Here is a 17,003-nt window from a genome sequence, read left to right as displayed (position 1 = left end):
ATTTGACTCTAACAGGGATAACTCAATTTCACAAACAATAAATAAACTTCTAAGCATTTTACAATAAATAACAAAATCTTAAATAGAAAATCATGGAATATTCCAAATAATGTAATTCTTAATTTTTCAATAAACCTTACATCAACAAAACAATGATACCAATAATATTAATCTCCCCCTGTAAAAATCCCTTAGTTACACAGATCCTACATTACTCACAATTAATAGTGCAAGTATAAATAAGGTGATAGGAAGCCTGCGTATTCTCTTATTTTAACAACCCACTGAACCATGCTGCAGCCATATATCCTAGGCACAACAAGAGGTTAGAGAACTAATCCTTCAAACTGTATTTTAATTCAATAAAAATAAATGGAAAACCAATTGTATTCCTCTTCCTTTGCTAGTGTGCACTCCTAGACAAAGAATGTTAGATAACTTATGCTTTTCTACATTACCTCATACCATGCATGTAAAGAGACAACAATTTAGTTATTAAAGGACAAGTTTTAACAACACAACACACCTCAATAAATAAGATGATGATAATTGTACATTCTTTTGGTCGTATACATGTAAACATACATCAGTGAATGTTACAAAAACACACAAACAATATATAAATGGCACACTCAAGGAAAACCATAAAATGTGGGCAATGCATTAAAATCATGCGCATACTTAGGGCATTGTCACAACATTATTGTGGCAGAGGAGTTAAGCATTGATAAGACAATACAAAAAGTGGCTATATAATCCAATGTATTGTTTATTTGCATATTATTAAACGTAAGCCATTCATTGGCATACAGTCCACAGCAATCCATTTTGCAAGTGAATTTGTCAATCAGTCAGAGATTTATTATGAGGGCTTGTCTAAGGACCCTAAGTACACAACTCTAAGTGCATAGTGCTAAGTGCACCTGCGTCAGATGGAGCGTCTCACTTTGTTTGCGTTGTCATAAACATACAATTTTTAGGTTGCTGTGTCAAGTTAAACTTATTTTAATACTTAGAAGAACACATCTTGAGACCCTTTTGTTCGGATTTGCGCTCCAAGCTGTGTTTTGAATGCAAGAACGCATCCTCGTGTTGTGCTGTCAACTGAAGGGTTGTTTTTAGGGCTGGGAGTCGATTCCGAGGCATGGGGAATCAAGAATCGGCTCAAAACGTTGGAATTTACTCCAAAGCTGAAATTGATTCCTTTCAGGTAAACCGGTTGATATTTCCTCGACCACTGAACTACTACACATTTCAGAAGCCTAACAGCATTAAAACTATTTACAAAAGTCTTACAAATGACTGCACCTTGAGTCTTTTGTAGTCCGTCAGCATCTGTAAATCCTCTCCATTTGTTCATCTGTATGAAGCAATCACACAAGCCCTTCAACACATCTGCTTTCCAGTATAGTCTGCTGGTATTTTACTTTGGATTCAACTTATAATCAGTTAACATATCAAATTTGTAAACTGGCATACAATAACAACTTCCCCGATGTTACAACACAAGTCTACAACAAGGAGATGGGAGTTCAGTTAGCATCCTAGTTCACATCAATAAATCTGTATGTTGAAGTTTAAATGATCAATGTGCTGCACTTAAAGTGAGAATCTAATGCTTCTCTACTCATTCTCAACATTTAACTAGCCTACGTTTTACACCATTTTACATTAAAATTATTTTATGAAATCAAATTCAAAGAAAAAAACATTTTAAATGCACGTTATAAAATGTATTTTTTTATATTATGTATGAAATAAACCACAACAACCTGGATTGTTAAATAAAACTGAAGTGTATTGTTTGGACATTTTATTCAGTGTACAAAAGGTAGTGGACAATTACTGTACATTATAATTTAAACCTCTTTCTAAACAAGAGCTCATGAGTGGTAACAGACAATTTCAATGTAGGTAAAATGCTGCTTTTAAAATTATTTGCAGTAGTTCTTCGAAATAAAGCTGCACCTACTCAAATTTCCCTCAAATTTATCTCATGGGATTGAAGCATTGTGCTTTGGTGTGTGTATATAGGCCCTGATTTAATTTTAGAATGGACTTATTAATAGTAGGCTAAATGTTGTTCATGATATTATAAATAGTGCAAAGAACTTTGTAGTGAGGTGTTTATCATGAGATTTAACTTTACCTCGGAATCAAAAAAATGTGTCTGGAATTGACTCAAAACCGAGCAGATTCCCACATTTCTGGAATTGAACAGCCCTGTTTTGTTCTCTGTATGAGCTGCATGTTGCCTGTACAGCTGAAGTTTCGCTTACTGCCCCCTGGAGAAAACAGGTGGTATTTCAAGCTTGAATTTCTCAGGACGGTCCTGGGACACGATTAATTGCGTTAATTTTTTTAAGACGTTATTTTTATAAAATTAAACTGAATTAATGCATTAAATCGTATATATATATATATATATATATATATATATATATATATATATATATATATATATATATATATATATCCAGCCACTTTATTAGGTACACCTGTACATCTACTTATTCATGTGATTATCTAATCAGCCAATCATGCGGCAGCAGTGTAATGTATAAAATAATGCAGATACGGGTCGGGAGCTTCAGGTAATGTTCAGATCAACCATCAGAATGGGGAAAAAATGTGATCTCAGTGATTTCGATCGTGGCATGATTGTTGGTGCCAGACAGGCTGGTTTGAGTATTTATGTAACTGCTGATCTCCTGGGATTTTCACGTGTAACAGTCTTTAGAGTGTATAGAGAATGGTGTGAAAAACAAAAAACAACCAATGAGTGGCAGTTTTATGGATGAAAACACTTTGATGATCACAGAGGTCATTGGAGAATGGCCAGACTGGTTTGAGCTGACAGAAAGGCTACAGTAACTCATATAAACCCTCTGTACAATTGTAGTGAGCAGAATAGCATCTCAGAATGCACAGCGTGTTGAACCTTGAGGCGGATGGGCTACAACAGCAGAAGACCACATTGGGTTCAACTTCTGTCAGCCAAGAACAGAAAACTGAGGCTGCAGTGGGCCTACCATTTGTGTGCCTCAGGTTCCTGTTCTTAGCTGACAGTTGTGGTACACGGAGGGTTCTTCTGCTGCTGTAGCCCATCCGCCTCAATGTTCGACTTGTTGTTCATTCAGAAATGCTTTTCTGCATAGCACTGTTGTAACGCGTGTTTATTTGGGTTACTGTCACCTTCCTGTCAGCTTGGACCAATCTGGCCATTCTCCTCTGACCTCTGTTATTAACAAGCCGTTTTCACCCACAGAACTGCTGCTTGCTGGATGTTTTTCTCTTTATACTCTAGAGACTGTTGTGTGTGAAAATCCTAGAAGATCAGCACTTACAGAAATACTCAAACCAGCCCGTCTGGCATCAACAATCATGCTAGGGTCTAAATCACTGAGATCACAATTTTCCCCATTCTGATGGTTGTGAAAATTAACTGAAGCTCCTGACCCACATCTGCATGATTTTATTCATTACACTGCTGCCACATGATTGGCTGATTAGATAATCGTATGAATACTTAGATGTAGAAGTGTACCTAATAATAGTAAGTGTTTTGTCTATGGGATGTCCTCATATAGTTTTAAGTAAACGTGTGTGTGTGGTTCAGGTTTTGCCTGTATCATGGGGACCAGACAATAGAAAACTCTTAAATAAACATACTAAATAATGTCTTTGTTAAAATGCAAAAAAGGTTTGTGTGAGGGTTAGGTTTAGGAGTAGATTTAGGGTTAGAAAATATAATTACCTCCGTCAATGCAAAGTGACAACCATGAAAAAACAACTGTGTGTGTGTGTGTGTGTGTGTGTGTGTGTGTGTGTGTGTGTGTGTGTGTGTGTGCGTGCATGTGCGTGTGTGCGTGCGTGTGTTCGTGTTTATTATCATTTGATCTGCTCCCCAATTAGTCTTCCAAAAGTTCAATGTTTGTAAAGCACTTCCTCTTTGTTAGTTATCCATCATCCATCAATGGCACTAAAGTAGCTGTCAGGGATTTAATCAGAAAAATATTGTCTGTTTGGAGATTTTTTTTTTTTCAAAACACCCAGCTAATGCATCCATCCCTTCTTGAGACGTCTCACCTTTCAAACACAATACAAACATGCACGCCTGGAAATAAGCCTAAAATACACTACTCGGCCATAGTATGCGGGAGACCCCCTAATGAACAAGTTTGGCTATTTCAGCTACACCCATTACTGTACTAACAGATGCATGAAATCAAGTATACAGCCACACAATCTCCTTACATATTTTAGTACCATGGAACATACCTTTCCTGTTGTAGCAGGATAATGTCCCTGTCCATAAGCAAGATGGTCTAATGTTGGGTTCAAGTCCACCTTAGTCGAGTCCGAGTCAAGTCCGAGTCTTTAAACAATTGAGTACGAGTCGAGTCCGAGTCCAAAAGGAGCTGAGTCGGACTCAAGACCGAATCCATAACAGGCCAAGTCCGAGTCTAGTCCGAATTAATCTGAAAACTGTAACCATAAACTCAACATCAATATTTTAAGCATATTTTAACCTTCACAACTAAGAAAAACAATTTGTCAATATATAAATGTAACAAAAACAAACATAGGCTAAAGTAAGTGAAATTATGTTAATCATTACAACCTGGGTTATTGTTGTTTCAAATTTTTAATGTAGTTTTTATTTCTACTACATTTTATATTTGTCCTTTTCAATTTAATTTAGTTTTATCTAAAATTATCCCTATCTAAAGAAATAATAGTCTATACTGAAATTTCTTTCTGAGTCTCTATCTGCCGACTGGTTTGGGAAAACACATACCAAATGAGACAACACAGTCATAATTAACACTCGCTGAGAAGTTACATCTCATGATTTGACTGCAAATGTTACATCCAAAAACACTGGAAAAGCCCACTGCTAATATTAGGACCATGAAAAAACGTCATGGTTACTTGTGTAACCTCCGTTCCCTGATGGAGGGAACGAGACGTTGTGTCAGTGTAGTGACACTAGGGGTCACTCGTGGGAGCCTGAGACACCTCTGGTCTTTGATAAAAGACGACTACCCAAAAGATAGAGACAGGCTAGCCCAGTTGTGGCCTCTTTTCCCCTTCTTTTTTTTTCACTCCCTAAAAAAAAAAAGGGGATTAACTGACTGGGCCAACCAGGTCTAGTCGGGGGGTGTCCCTCCCAAGGGGAGGATACCGCGGAGACCACACCTCACCCAGAGAGAGGGGGGGGGTATTTAAGTGGAAATACATCACATGGTCTTGCCGATCATGTGGAGAAGTCTCATGGTAGGTCCTACCCAACGGGGGAGGAGTTAATACAAACATGGAGACTGTGGCAGAGGGGCCTTTGCCCAAGGAAGACGCAGTTTGCCAACAGGGAAACGAATAAGCGGAAGATATACATCGCATGGGGTTGCCTACAGGGAACCACCACATGCGGAGGACCTACCCCAGAACAGGGCTTTTAGTTAGCACGTGTACTGGGCCGGCAGCGAGTCTCTCTGAAAACTCGACTGCCACAGGGCTCGGAGGAAGTCAACCAGGAAATATAGTTTGTGAACACTACTGGGAGTTAATGGCGCACGTCTTCAGCTCAGAGGAGGTAAAAGGCGCTATGTGCAAGTGATACACCCGGCCGGCTATCCCGGGCTTATCCGATTGTATTGCGTGCCACTACCCAGGACGAAACCGGTTCCGCGTGTCCTGGGCGTGATATGCCATAGCTATGGCGTCAATGAGCCAGTGGGTGATCCTCTGCTTGGAGACAGCGCTTCCTTTCCGCTGTCCACCAAAGCAGACAAAGAGCTGCTCAGAGATCCTAAAGCTCTGCGTGCGATCCAAATAGATGCGTAAAGCGTGCACCGGACACAGCAACAACAGGGCTGGGTCTGCCTCCTCCAGGGGCAGCACTCGCAGGTTCACCACCTGGTCCCTAAAAGGGGTCATGGGAACCTTGGGCACATAGCCCGGTCGGGGTCTCAAGATCACGTGAGAGTAGCACGGACCAAACTCCAGGCACGTTTCACTGACAGAGAACGCTTGCAGGTCTCCTACCCTCTTGATGGAATTGAGTGCAGTCAGGAGGGCAGTCTTCAAGGAGAGTGCCATAAGCTCAGCTGACTGCAAAGGCTCAAAGGGGGCTCTCTGTAGACCCTGAAGAACTACAGATAGGTCCCATGAGGGAACGAGGCACGGTCTGGAGGGGTTCAGCCTCCTGGCGCCTCTCAGGAACCTGATGATCAGGTTGTGCTTCCCTAAGGACTTACCGTCCACTGTGTCGTGGTGTGCTGCTATAGCGGCTACATACACCTTCAAGGTGGAAGGGGACAGCCACCCTTCCAACCTCTCCTGCAGGAAGGAAAGCACCGATCCGACTGCGCATCTCTGGGGGTCTTCCCATCGGGAAGACACCACTTAGCGAACAGACGCCACTTAAAGGCATACAGGCGCCTCGTAGAGGGGGCCCTAGCCTGAGTGATCGTGTCCGCTTAGGTCTTCTGCATCCCATCCAGGGGCCAGACATGGAGATTCCAGAGGTCTTTTCATGGGTGCCAGATGGTGCCCCATCCCTGAGAAAGAAGGTCCTTCCTCAGGGGAATTCACCGGGGGGGGGCTGTCGCGAGGAGCGTGAGGTTCAAGAACCACGTCTGGGTGGGCCAGTAGGGTGCTACCAGGATGACCTGCTCCTCATCCTTCCTGACCTTGCATAGTGTCTGTGCAAGTAGGCTCACTGGGGGAAATGCATATTTGCGCAGTCCAGGGGGCCAACTGTGTGCAAGCGCGTCTATACCGAGAGATGCCTCAGTCAGGGCGTACCAGAGCGGGCAGTGGGAGGATTCTTGGGAGGCAAACAGGTCTACCTGTGCCTGTCCAAATTGACTCCAGATCAGCTGGACCACTTGAGGGTGGAGTCTCCACTCTCCCCTGAGGGTAACCTGCCATGACAGCGCATCCGCTGCAGTGTTAAGGTCGCCCGGGATGTGAGTGGCTCTCAGTGACTTGAGGTGCTGCTGACTCCAGAGGAGGAGACGGCGGGCGAGTTGTGACATACAAAGAGAGCGCATACCACCTTGGCGGTTGACATATGCTACCATTGCCGTGTTGTCTGTCCGAACTAACACGTGCTTGCCCTGGATCAACGGCTGGAACCTCCACAGGGCGAGCAGAATTTCCAGCAACTCGAGGCAGTTGATGTGCCAACGTAGACACGGGCCCGTCCCCTTGGCGGCGGCTGTGTGCCCATTGCAAACGGCGCCCCAGCCCATCTTGGAGGCATCTGTCGTGACCACGACGTGCCTGGAGACCTGCTCTAGGGGAACGCCTGCCCGTAGAAACGTGACGTCGGTCCAAGGGCTGAAGAGGTGGTGATTGACCGGCGTTATGACCATGCGATGTGTCCCACGGTGCCATGCCCATCTCGGGACTCGAGTCTGAAGCCAGTGCTGAAGCGGTCTCATATGCATCAACCCGAGTGGAGTGGCCACCGCTGAGGATGCCATATGTGCCAGGAGCCTCTGAAAAAATTTCAGTGGCTCTGCTGTTTTCTGTTTGAACGCCTTCAACAGGTCAGCACCGACTGTGCGTGCTCGTTCGTGAGGCACGCCGTCAACGAGACTGAGTCCAACTCCAAACTGAGAAAAGAGATGCTCTGAACCGGGAGGAGCTTGCTCTTTTCCCAGTTGACCCGAAGCCCAAGTCGGCTGAGGTGTGAGAGCACCAGGTCCCTGTGTGCACACAACACATCCTGAGAACAAGCTAGGATTAGCCAACCATCGGGATAGTTGATGATGCAAATGCCCACTTCCCTTAGCGGGGCAAGGGCTGCCTTTGCGACCTTCATGAAGACGTGAGGGAACAAGGACAGACCGAAAGGGAGGACCTTGTACTGATACGCCCGAACCTCGAATGCAAACTGCTGGAAGGGTGTGTGTTGAGATAGAATCGAGACGTGGAAGTACGCGTCCTTCAGGTCTACCGCCGCGAACCAATCTTGATGCCGGATGCTTGCAAGAGTGCATCTTTGCGTCAGCATCTAGGACAGGAGTCTGTGTAAAGCCCAGTTCAGTACTCGCAGGTCCAAGATTGGCCACAACCCACCGCCTTTTTTCAGTACAATCAAGTAGGGGCTGTAAAACCCCTTCTTCATCTCGGCCGGAGGGACAGTCTCGTCAGACGTACCGGCGGATGGGGCCTCGTGGTGGGGCGGAGCCTGAGGTGCCACACCGTGTCGTGGCCATGCTGCGTTCAGGGACATCAAAGTACTTACCTGGTTCCTTGTGACCACCCCCAGAACTGCCTGGGACGGGGGATGAAGAGGCCTGAACTCTTGGGTACTGCAGCCACTTGGGCATGCAGTGCAATTAAATGCAAAGGTAACAAAAGATTCTCCTCCCGGCCCTACACCGGGGGATGGAGTGGTCTGCTTACCAGCTCCAGAGCAGCGGGTTTCGTCGTCCCTGGGTCGCCCATCTCAGGGGCGCTTCAAAGCCTTTCGCCGGTTCTTGGCGGCCGCGAGACGGGTGGCATCTGCTTCCTGCGGTGGGCTCCACGCCGGGGCCGGGCCGCAGGGGCAGGCTGAGGCGGAGCCGGTGCAGTCACCGCAGGGGGATGCCCTTGGCGACGAGCAGATGGGTGCGGGATCTTGAGCCGTGCCGGGGCAGGATGTGCCGGATAACCTCCGTCTGCTGCTTCACCGTTGAGAACTGGTGTCGCCGGACTGGCCAACTTGGGAAATGGGGGCAGCAAGGAACCGTGCCTTGTCAGCTTCACCCATCTCCACCAGGTTGAGCCAAAGGTGGTGCTCCTGGACCACCAAGGTGGACATTGCCTGCCCAAGAGACCGCGCCGTGACCTTTGTTGCCCGGAGAGCGAGGTCGGTCGCCGAGCACAGCTCCTACATCAATCCCAGAGCAGAACTATCCTCGTGCAGTTCCTTTAGCGCCTTGGCAGACTTTCAGGAGAGCCATGGCATGCAGGGCGGAGGCGGCTTGTCCAGCGGTACCATAGGCCTTGGCCGTCAGAGACGACGTAAACCTACAGGCCTTGGACGGGAGCTTTGGGCACCCGCGCCAGGTGGCGGCGCTCTGCGGACATAGGTGCACATCGAGCACCTTTATCCACCGGGGATATTGCCAAATAGCCCTTGGCCGCCCCACCATCGAGGGTAGTGAGGGCGGGGAAGCTGAAAGATCGGGACCGGGCAGTAAAAAGTGCCTCCCACGACTTTGTCAGCTCTTCATGCACTTCCGGGAAGAAAGGAACGGGGGCAGGGCGTGGCTTTTAGCGGCTGCCCGGGAAAGCATGTCGTCATCTCCGACTGTGACTGGGCGACCACACCCGAAGGTAGGAGCCCAGCTGAGGCTTCCGTGTCCGACTGGACGAGCCCGCTCTCCGATGCTGCTCTCAAGAGCTCATCACTTTCGTGGGCTCCGAATAAGAGGTCGAACGACTCGTGAGACGAGCCGGCGGACTCATCCGGAAGCCCGATCAGGGTAGATGAGCGTGCTGGGGAATGGGAGGTCCATGAGGGGATACCCGGCGGAGATGGTCCTATTGGGGTCCCCAAATCCTCCCCAGTGCTAGCCACGCTGGCCTCATACCTGTAGGTAGAAGGACCGAGGCGGGGAGCCTCTGGGGTGGCTTGCTTTCTTACGAAGGTAATGCGTGACCGCATCGTTGCCATGGACATGTTCTCGCAATGAGTACATGACCCATCCACGAATGCTGTCTCCGCGTGAGCAGTGCCCAGACATGAAAGACAGTGATCGTGACCGTCAGAAGGCGAGAGATAACGAGCGCAACCAGGAATAACACACAAAGGAAAGGCATCTTTAAAAAGACTCGTCTTTAAAAAGACATTCCGTGTGTGCCGCTCTTTTAGAGAAATATACTCTTTTAGAGAAATATACTCTTTTATTTCTGCCGAAGAGCCCAGGGGCATTCTCTGCAGTGCACCAGTGCAGAGGAGGGAGAAGCCACTGAAATGCACCGTCAGATCCAGCAGAGGTGAATGAACAGTTGTGGGAATTCAGCTCAGTGAGCATGACCATTCGGCTCCGAAGAGAAAATCTGAATGATTGGTTGCAAACCAGCTCCTTTTATACCCGTATGTCCGGGGGAGTGGCATGCAAATACCACTCGCCAAGTTTCATTGGCCTTTTATCAAAGACCAGAGGTGTCTCGGGCTCCCAAGAGTGACCCCTAGTGTCACTACATCGACACAACGTCGAGTGAGTGACAGATAGGGAACATGAAAAATAATAATATTGAGTCTTAACTGTAACAGAATTGTCCTTCAAAAGTGTCGGAAATATAGCCTAAATACAATATGTGCATAAGTTACTCAGTGGTAAAAATAAAATAATAACTTTAAAATAAAAATGTAATAACCTACTAAACTCAACTTGTTACATGAAGTAGCTTCATACACAAACACTGCCATCGAATAATACATTTTATAGTGTATGCTTTGAATGTTTTGAAAATAGTAAATCAATAATAATTTTGAGCTGTTTATCTGTTTAGAGTTGCTATTTGGTTTAGTAATAATAATTTTTTTTATTTATTTTTTTCAACTACTTAAAAAGTTACACAGTTAATTCATCGAGCTATTATGGACCATTTCAATGTCATGTGTATTTTGTTGATTCATGTATTTTATTTTGAAAAGTTTAGTTCCTGTTCCCTTGTCATGTGATTTCATGTTTTCCCTCCATGTTCATGTGTCATGTTTTCATTGGTTTATTGTTTAATTATCTTGTTAGAGTTCTGTAGTGTGTTGTATTTAAGCCCTCATGTTTTCCATTGTCTGTTTTCAAGTATTGAATGAATGTGATTGTAGATGTTTAAGTCACGCCACGTTTATGTCAAGCCATAGTCAAGTTCATGTTTATGTTTTATGCTTCACGTTTGTAATTAGGGATATAGGTTATCACATTTGTAAATAAACTGCACTTGGGTTCTTTATCTTCACGTCATCATCTTCATCATCATCATTGCCAGCAGCCAGCAACTACATTACACTTACAGCACTGTGTGGACCATAAGAGACTATAGAAGCCTATATGTGTGGATACATTATGCCTAAAAAGACCAATATTAAAACTATTTTTCAGAATTTTTATTTCAAATTGTTGTTTTTAGTAAACTGTCATGATGTGGGTGATTCAATAAAGTACTTGATTTGAAGTTCTTAATCACGATGAAACCGCAATGCGAGCACCTTCTTGGCTGCACAAATGGCATGTGCAATTTGACCAATTGTCAGGCCCCGTGCCATGCGAAACTGCCTTGTTTCTAGTACATTTGCTACATAACTTTCACACCCCACACCCAATCTGACTTTCACTTCACACAAACACCAACACCTCCTGCAACCCCCTCCTCCCCACTCCTGCTACTCAACCTGCACTTAAGATCTGTTAAGATGATGTGAGCCGCGTCCTTCGACAACAAAGGATAAGGAAAGCACAGGGCCCAGATGGCGTTTCACCTGCATATCTTAGATCCTGTGCTAACCAGCTGGCCACCATCTTCACACAGATCTTCAATAGATCACTGGAGCAGTGTGAAGTCCCATGCTGATTCAATGTTCCACTATCACCCCCATCCCAAAGAAACCAAAAATCACAGGACTTAATGACTACAGACCTGTCGCCCTGACATCTGTGGTCATGAAATCATTTGAGAGACTGGTGTTGGTCCACCTGAAGAACATCACTGGACCCTTCCTAGATCCCCTTCAATTTGCTTATCGAGCAAACAGGTCTGTGGATGATGTAGTCAACATGGGATTGCATCATATCCTGCAACATCTGGACAGACCAGGGACATATGCAATGATCCTTTTTGTGGACTTCTGTTTGGCTTTCAACACCATCATCCCAGCTACACTCCAGAAAAATTACACCAACTCTCTGTTTCCGTGTCTATCTGTCAGTGGATTACCAGCTTTCTGATGGACAGGCAGCAGCTTGTGAGACAGGGGAAACTCACTTCCAGCACCCGTACAATCAGCACTGGTGCCCCCCAGGGATGTGTGCTCTCCCCACTACTCCCTCTACACCAATGACTGCATCACCAAGGACCCCTCTGTCAAGCTCCTGAAGTTTGCAGATGACACCACTGTTATCGGCCTCTTCTGAGATGACGATGAGTCTCCATGCAGAAGGGAGGTTAAGCAGCTGGCTGTCTGGTGAAGTCAAAACAACCTTGAGCTGAACACGCTCAAAACAGTGGAGATGATTGTGGACTTTAGGAGGAACACCCCAACACTGACCCACCTCACCATTCTAAACAGCACTGTGGCAGCAGTGGAGTCAACCTGCCACAGGCGCTGCTGATACAGTTCTACTCAGCAGACATTGAGTCTGTCCTCTGCACTTCAATAACTGTCTGGTTTGGTTCAGCTACGAAATCAGACATCAGAAGACAACAAAGGACAGTTCGGACTGCTGAGAGGATTATTAGTTGCCCCCTGCCCCCCCTTCAAGGACTATACACTTCCAGAGTGAGGAAAAAGGCTGGAAAAATCACTCTGGAACCCACTCACCCTGCCCACTACCTTTTTGAACTGTTGCCTTCTGGCCGACGCTTCAGAGCTCTGAGCACCAGAACCGTCAGGCACAGGAATAGTTTTTTCCCTCAGGCTATCCATCTCATGAACAGTTAAACTGCCCATTGAGCAATAACTATGTGCAATTCACAGTTTAGTCTTTCTTATATTTATCCAACACATCCAACCTCTTCTGCCATTTCATTCCTCTGAAAAAAAAACAAAAAAAAAAAACATTTGCACTGTACATAACAGATTTGTATTTACACTGTACATAACAGATTGTATTAGATTTGCACTACCCATGTGTATGTGTGTATGTATGTATGTGTATAATTAGTTTTATTTTTTATTTTTTATTATTATCTATGTCTTGCTGCTGTTTTTGTATTGTTTTTGTATTGTTGTACACTGGAAGCTCCTGTCACCAAGACAAATTCCTTGTATGTATAAGCATACTTGGCAATAAAGCTCATTCTGATTCTGATCCTGATTCTGATACCTGTCTTTATGTTTTCGTCGTGTCAGCCACCTCGGTAATTGATGTTAAACGGTAGTCTCCGTACTAACATTTAAGCGTATTGGTTGACTGATGAGTGTGACTGTGTGCGTGTGTGTGTGTGTGTGTGTGTGTGTGTGTGTGTGTGTGTGTGCTTCAGGGGGTGCTACAGCTGCATGCAGAAAGAGATGTGTTCATTTATTTCTGTTTCGTTATTTTATTTTATTGCATCACAAATGCCATGGACTCGGCTGGACTCGGAAACAAATCCCGAGTCCCAAAGGCTCGAGTCCGAGTCAAGTCTGGGTGAAAATGCATCAGAGTCCGTGACAAGTCCAAGTCTATTAAAATTGGGCTTGTGACTCGAGTCCGAGTCCGAACTTGAGTACCCCAACTCCATTCTGGTCATTATTCACTTAGATTTTATGGACTTGAGATTTTCTTGTAAAAATGCTTGTTTGTGTTCTGCATTTTTAGGTGAACTATTCCTTCAATGCTATTTCATGAATTGTTTGCAGTCAATATTTGCTAATAGCATAAAATTAGACTGTTTAACAACAAGACTTTGATTAAATCTCTCTTGGAGCAAACATTGATCCCCTTGAGGGTACAGGGGCCTAAAAAGCCCCGTGTAATGCAACAGGCTTTGTTCCGTGTGTGTCGGGGAGTTGCCATGGCACACAGCTTGTTGACGTGATGCTAGATGTTGTTAAGCCCTGCCTCTCTAGCACATCCATAGATTCACCACAGCCCTGCTGAGCATCTGGGCTGTTCAATCTTTCCCACAATCACTCTGTTTGTTTTCCTCCTCATGGGCTTCAGCATTTCCTCATTTACTTCTCACTCTGTTTGTTGATGCCCCGCTTCCTCCATGGCCTTAATAGGGTCTGCCGGCATCTTTTCACTCTCTTTTATTTGTACACTTCCCTCTTTCTCTCTCACTCTCTCTCTCTCTCTCTCTGATTCCCTGTGCATGTTGAGGTGAGAACAGAGGAAATGGAGATGTCACAGCCTGGGGAGACAGCACTCCTAAGGACTGTCAACATGTGCAAGGCAATTTCAACCATTTAGCTCATAAAGAGCTGAGGCATTTTGAAAATGTCAAAATATAAAAGCAATGAGTTTTTGAAGGCAGCATGTGTAAGCTTGGTTTCAAAATTTTAGCCGGTAGAACATACTGCACGCACACACACATACACTTTATATTATACACACTCATTCTCAGTCGCTCCGCAGGCAAAGACACAAAGAGTGTAATGGATGCGTTGAAGTATTTCTGCTGTCTATGTGTGGGAAAAGTTTGAGAATTACAGAAAAGCATCTCTTTCTTATCTCTTGCTCTGAGGAAGAAGCAGATGGCCTGTCAAGCCACTTTCAGCTGCGATTCTATTATTTACTCTCTTCCCGTGACAATTTTGAAAGATTTGGCTGAGAAAAGGCAAGCATTGGGTTTATACTGTGGCTTTATACAGATGCTTGCTGATGCATGTAGAATCAGTAGACAGTATGATAATTTTATAAATATAAACTATGGATTTAATTAAGATTATTTGAAAGATTATTTTGTGAAAAGGGCACAGAATTTCAAAGGATGAGGCCTCGTTAATGACTGCCGGCAGGTCATCTCTGCCTCTTCGGACCTGGGAGGGTTACAAGGGGAGGGAAAAACAACAACAACAAAAAAAGAGGAAAAGGCCAACACAGAGCGACAGAGAGAGAAAAAAATAATTTTCGCCGGTTCTCCGATACACCGTAGCCTGGTCCTTGGCCACTCCTCCACCATCTAGTGGACGACAGCCACGCCTCCCCGGGCGGATCGGAGGCAGTCCTCCAGCCCCTAGCAGAAGGAACGCCCCACCGCATTTTCGGTGGACGGTAGGGTTCTCCCCCACCCCTGGCAGCAGTTCTCCCGCTCCAGGCGGTCAGCCAGGAGCCCCTCCCCGCTCACGGTCGGCGGTCCTCTCTTGAACCCGCCGCATTTTAGTGGCCGGTAGGGGTCTTCTCCGCCCCTGGCGGCAGCCCTGACCGCTCCAGGCTGTTGGCTAGGAGCCCCTCCTCCCCTCGCGGTCGGCGGCCATTACTCTGCTCTCTGGCGGCCGGGCTCCTCTGTCCCCCAGCGGATGGCCGCAGCTGCTCCATTGGGGTGGATGGTAGTGGCGAGGACTATACTACAGTGCATCCCTCCTCCTTCACAAATTTCAGCACCAGTGTAACAAAGTTCAGTGGAAAGGAGGCGAGAACCAGCTTAACAATATAAATAATCTTTTAATAAAACAAAAAAACAAATAAACACATGCAGGGCAGCTGCCCATAACACTTTCTCTCTCTCTCGAACTGCCGCCTCCAGTCGCCTTTATCCCTCTCAAGGGCTTGATTAGCCTGATTAGGGGCTGGGTGTGCAGCATCACGACCCGGCCCCGCCCTCCTCCCAGCCACAGCTACATCTTAATAGAGCAGGAAATAACTTTTACTGAACCTAGGACTGCTTATTTGCAAAGTCACAGCACAAGCATGTAAGGTCATGGATATTTATACTGAGAGACATGCCTGTGCCTTTGAAAATCAATCTCAACATTTCACAAACACCAAGTACATCTTGTTGTAATATGTCATATTCACCATTTGCTGTGAACCCATGAACGTTCTCATACAATAACTTTTGCTTCATGTTATGCCAACATGTCATTCACAGACGAAAGTCTAATGAGAATTGTTGAAATTAGTTATATGTGCCCTAAAGAAAAGTCAATTGTATATTGTTTGCACATACAGTATACATTGTCTTAATCACTTGTGGTTTTGTGCAGGATAAGGAAGAACAGTGGATGACAAAACTGGTTCCAGGTGTGAATGATTTTGTGCTGCTTCAACCGCTCCAGTGGAATACGCATTATGAAGTGGAGATCACCGCCCGCAATGTCAAAGGCCTGTCTGAACCCACATTTGTGAAGTTCTCCATGCCGCAGAAGCCCGATATCACAGGTACATGCACTTCCACAACACATCCAAAGTAGTATGTCTCTTACTCGTAAAGCAAGTTCAGTCTGATTCCCTGCTGCACTTCATCATCCACTCACAATATCTATAGCTGAACTTAGATATCTCCTCTTTTAATTACACGCTTGTTACAGTTCAGCACACTTGCAAACCACCCACGCTTGATAGTGCTCATGTACCGCTCATGCATCTGAGATCAAACGCGTGGTGTAACCAACACGCTGTAACTTTTCTATGTCATACTCAGTGGCATTTTGTCTGAGGAGACAAAAGAGGCAGTGCTTCCTCAAAAAACAATGGGATGAGAATATAATTGACATTAGAAAAACAAAACAAATATTTCAAAATATGAGCTAAATTAGTTTGCAAACCACTCATCTTTCTAAAATAATAAAGTCCAACAGATATTGGTTAACATGCCACTTCTTCACACAACTCTTTTGAAGGGATAATGGCCGAATATTATGTTCACAAAGCAGCTTGGTCCAATAGGTGGAATCAGTCAAACTACTGTAAATACTAAGTTAACAACTCATTCGCTCATTTAGGATCATCACTTTTTTGAGTCTAAATGAACCAAAAGCCTGTCTGGTAGCTGGTTTTAATAGTGAGAACTCTGTTCATTTAAAAAGAAGCTGAATGGTTGTTGTCAGGGAGCCAGTTGATGGCCACTTTGCTTGAATCTCAGTGTTAAGAGGATTTGCTGATTATTAGAGAAAAAAAGGCTACTTCTAATCATAATATTGCCAATCAACTGTAAGTAGTAATTATTGTGTGTTTTATTTAATAGCAGTGTTAAAAAATTACTGAAAATTACTAGAATTTGAGAGTTTAGTGTGTCTTTTTTATTATTGACTGGTTGTATGACAAAATGTAATTAAAGTCATGCATTAACAACAGATTTTTTTAAAACATTCTATTACACACAAAAAAATAAAATAAATTACAAAAATAGTATTG

At 44.9% G+C, this 17,003-nt stretch overlaps 1 protein-coding gene across 5 annotated transcripts in view; it reads left to right on the top strand.

Moving 5' to 3' along the window:
* The window catches only part of LOC127448489 (neural cell adhesion molecule 2-like), a 360,673-nt gene that overhangs the window by 316,159 nt on the left and 27,511 nt on the right, over positions 1–17,003 (top strand). For all 5 annotated transcript variants that reach the window (XM_051711076.1, XM_051711075.1, XM_051711074.1 and 2 more), the window contains one exon: positions 15,854–16,028. In XM_051711076.1, the coding sequence (XP_051567036.1) occupies positions 15,854–16,028 (175 nt within the window). The remainder of the gene's footprint in view (positions 1–15,853; positions 16,029–17,003) is intronic.

The sequence above is a fragment of the Myxocyprinus asiaticus genome, chromosome 11, assembly GCF_019703515.2.
Source record: "Myxocyprinus asiaticus isolate MX2 ecotype Aquarium Trade chromosome 11, UBuf_Myxa_2, whole genome shotgun sequence".
NCBI classification, from domain to species: domain Eukaryota; kingdom Metazoa; phylum Chordata; class Actinopteri; order Cypriniformes; family Catostomidae; genus Myxocyprinus; species Myxocyprinus asiaticus.
The sequence above is the reverse complement of the archived record's forward strand: the minus strand, read 5'-3'. Positions and strand labels throughout refer to the sequence as shown.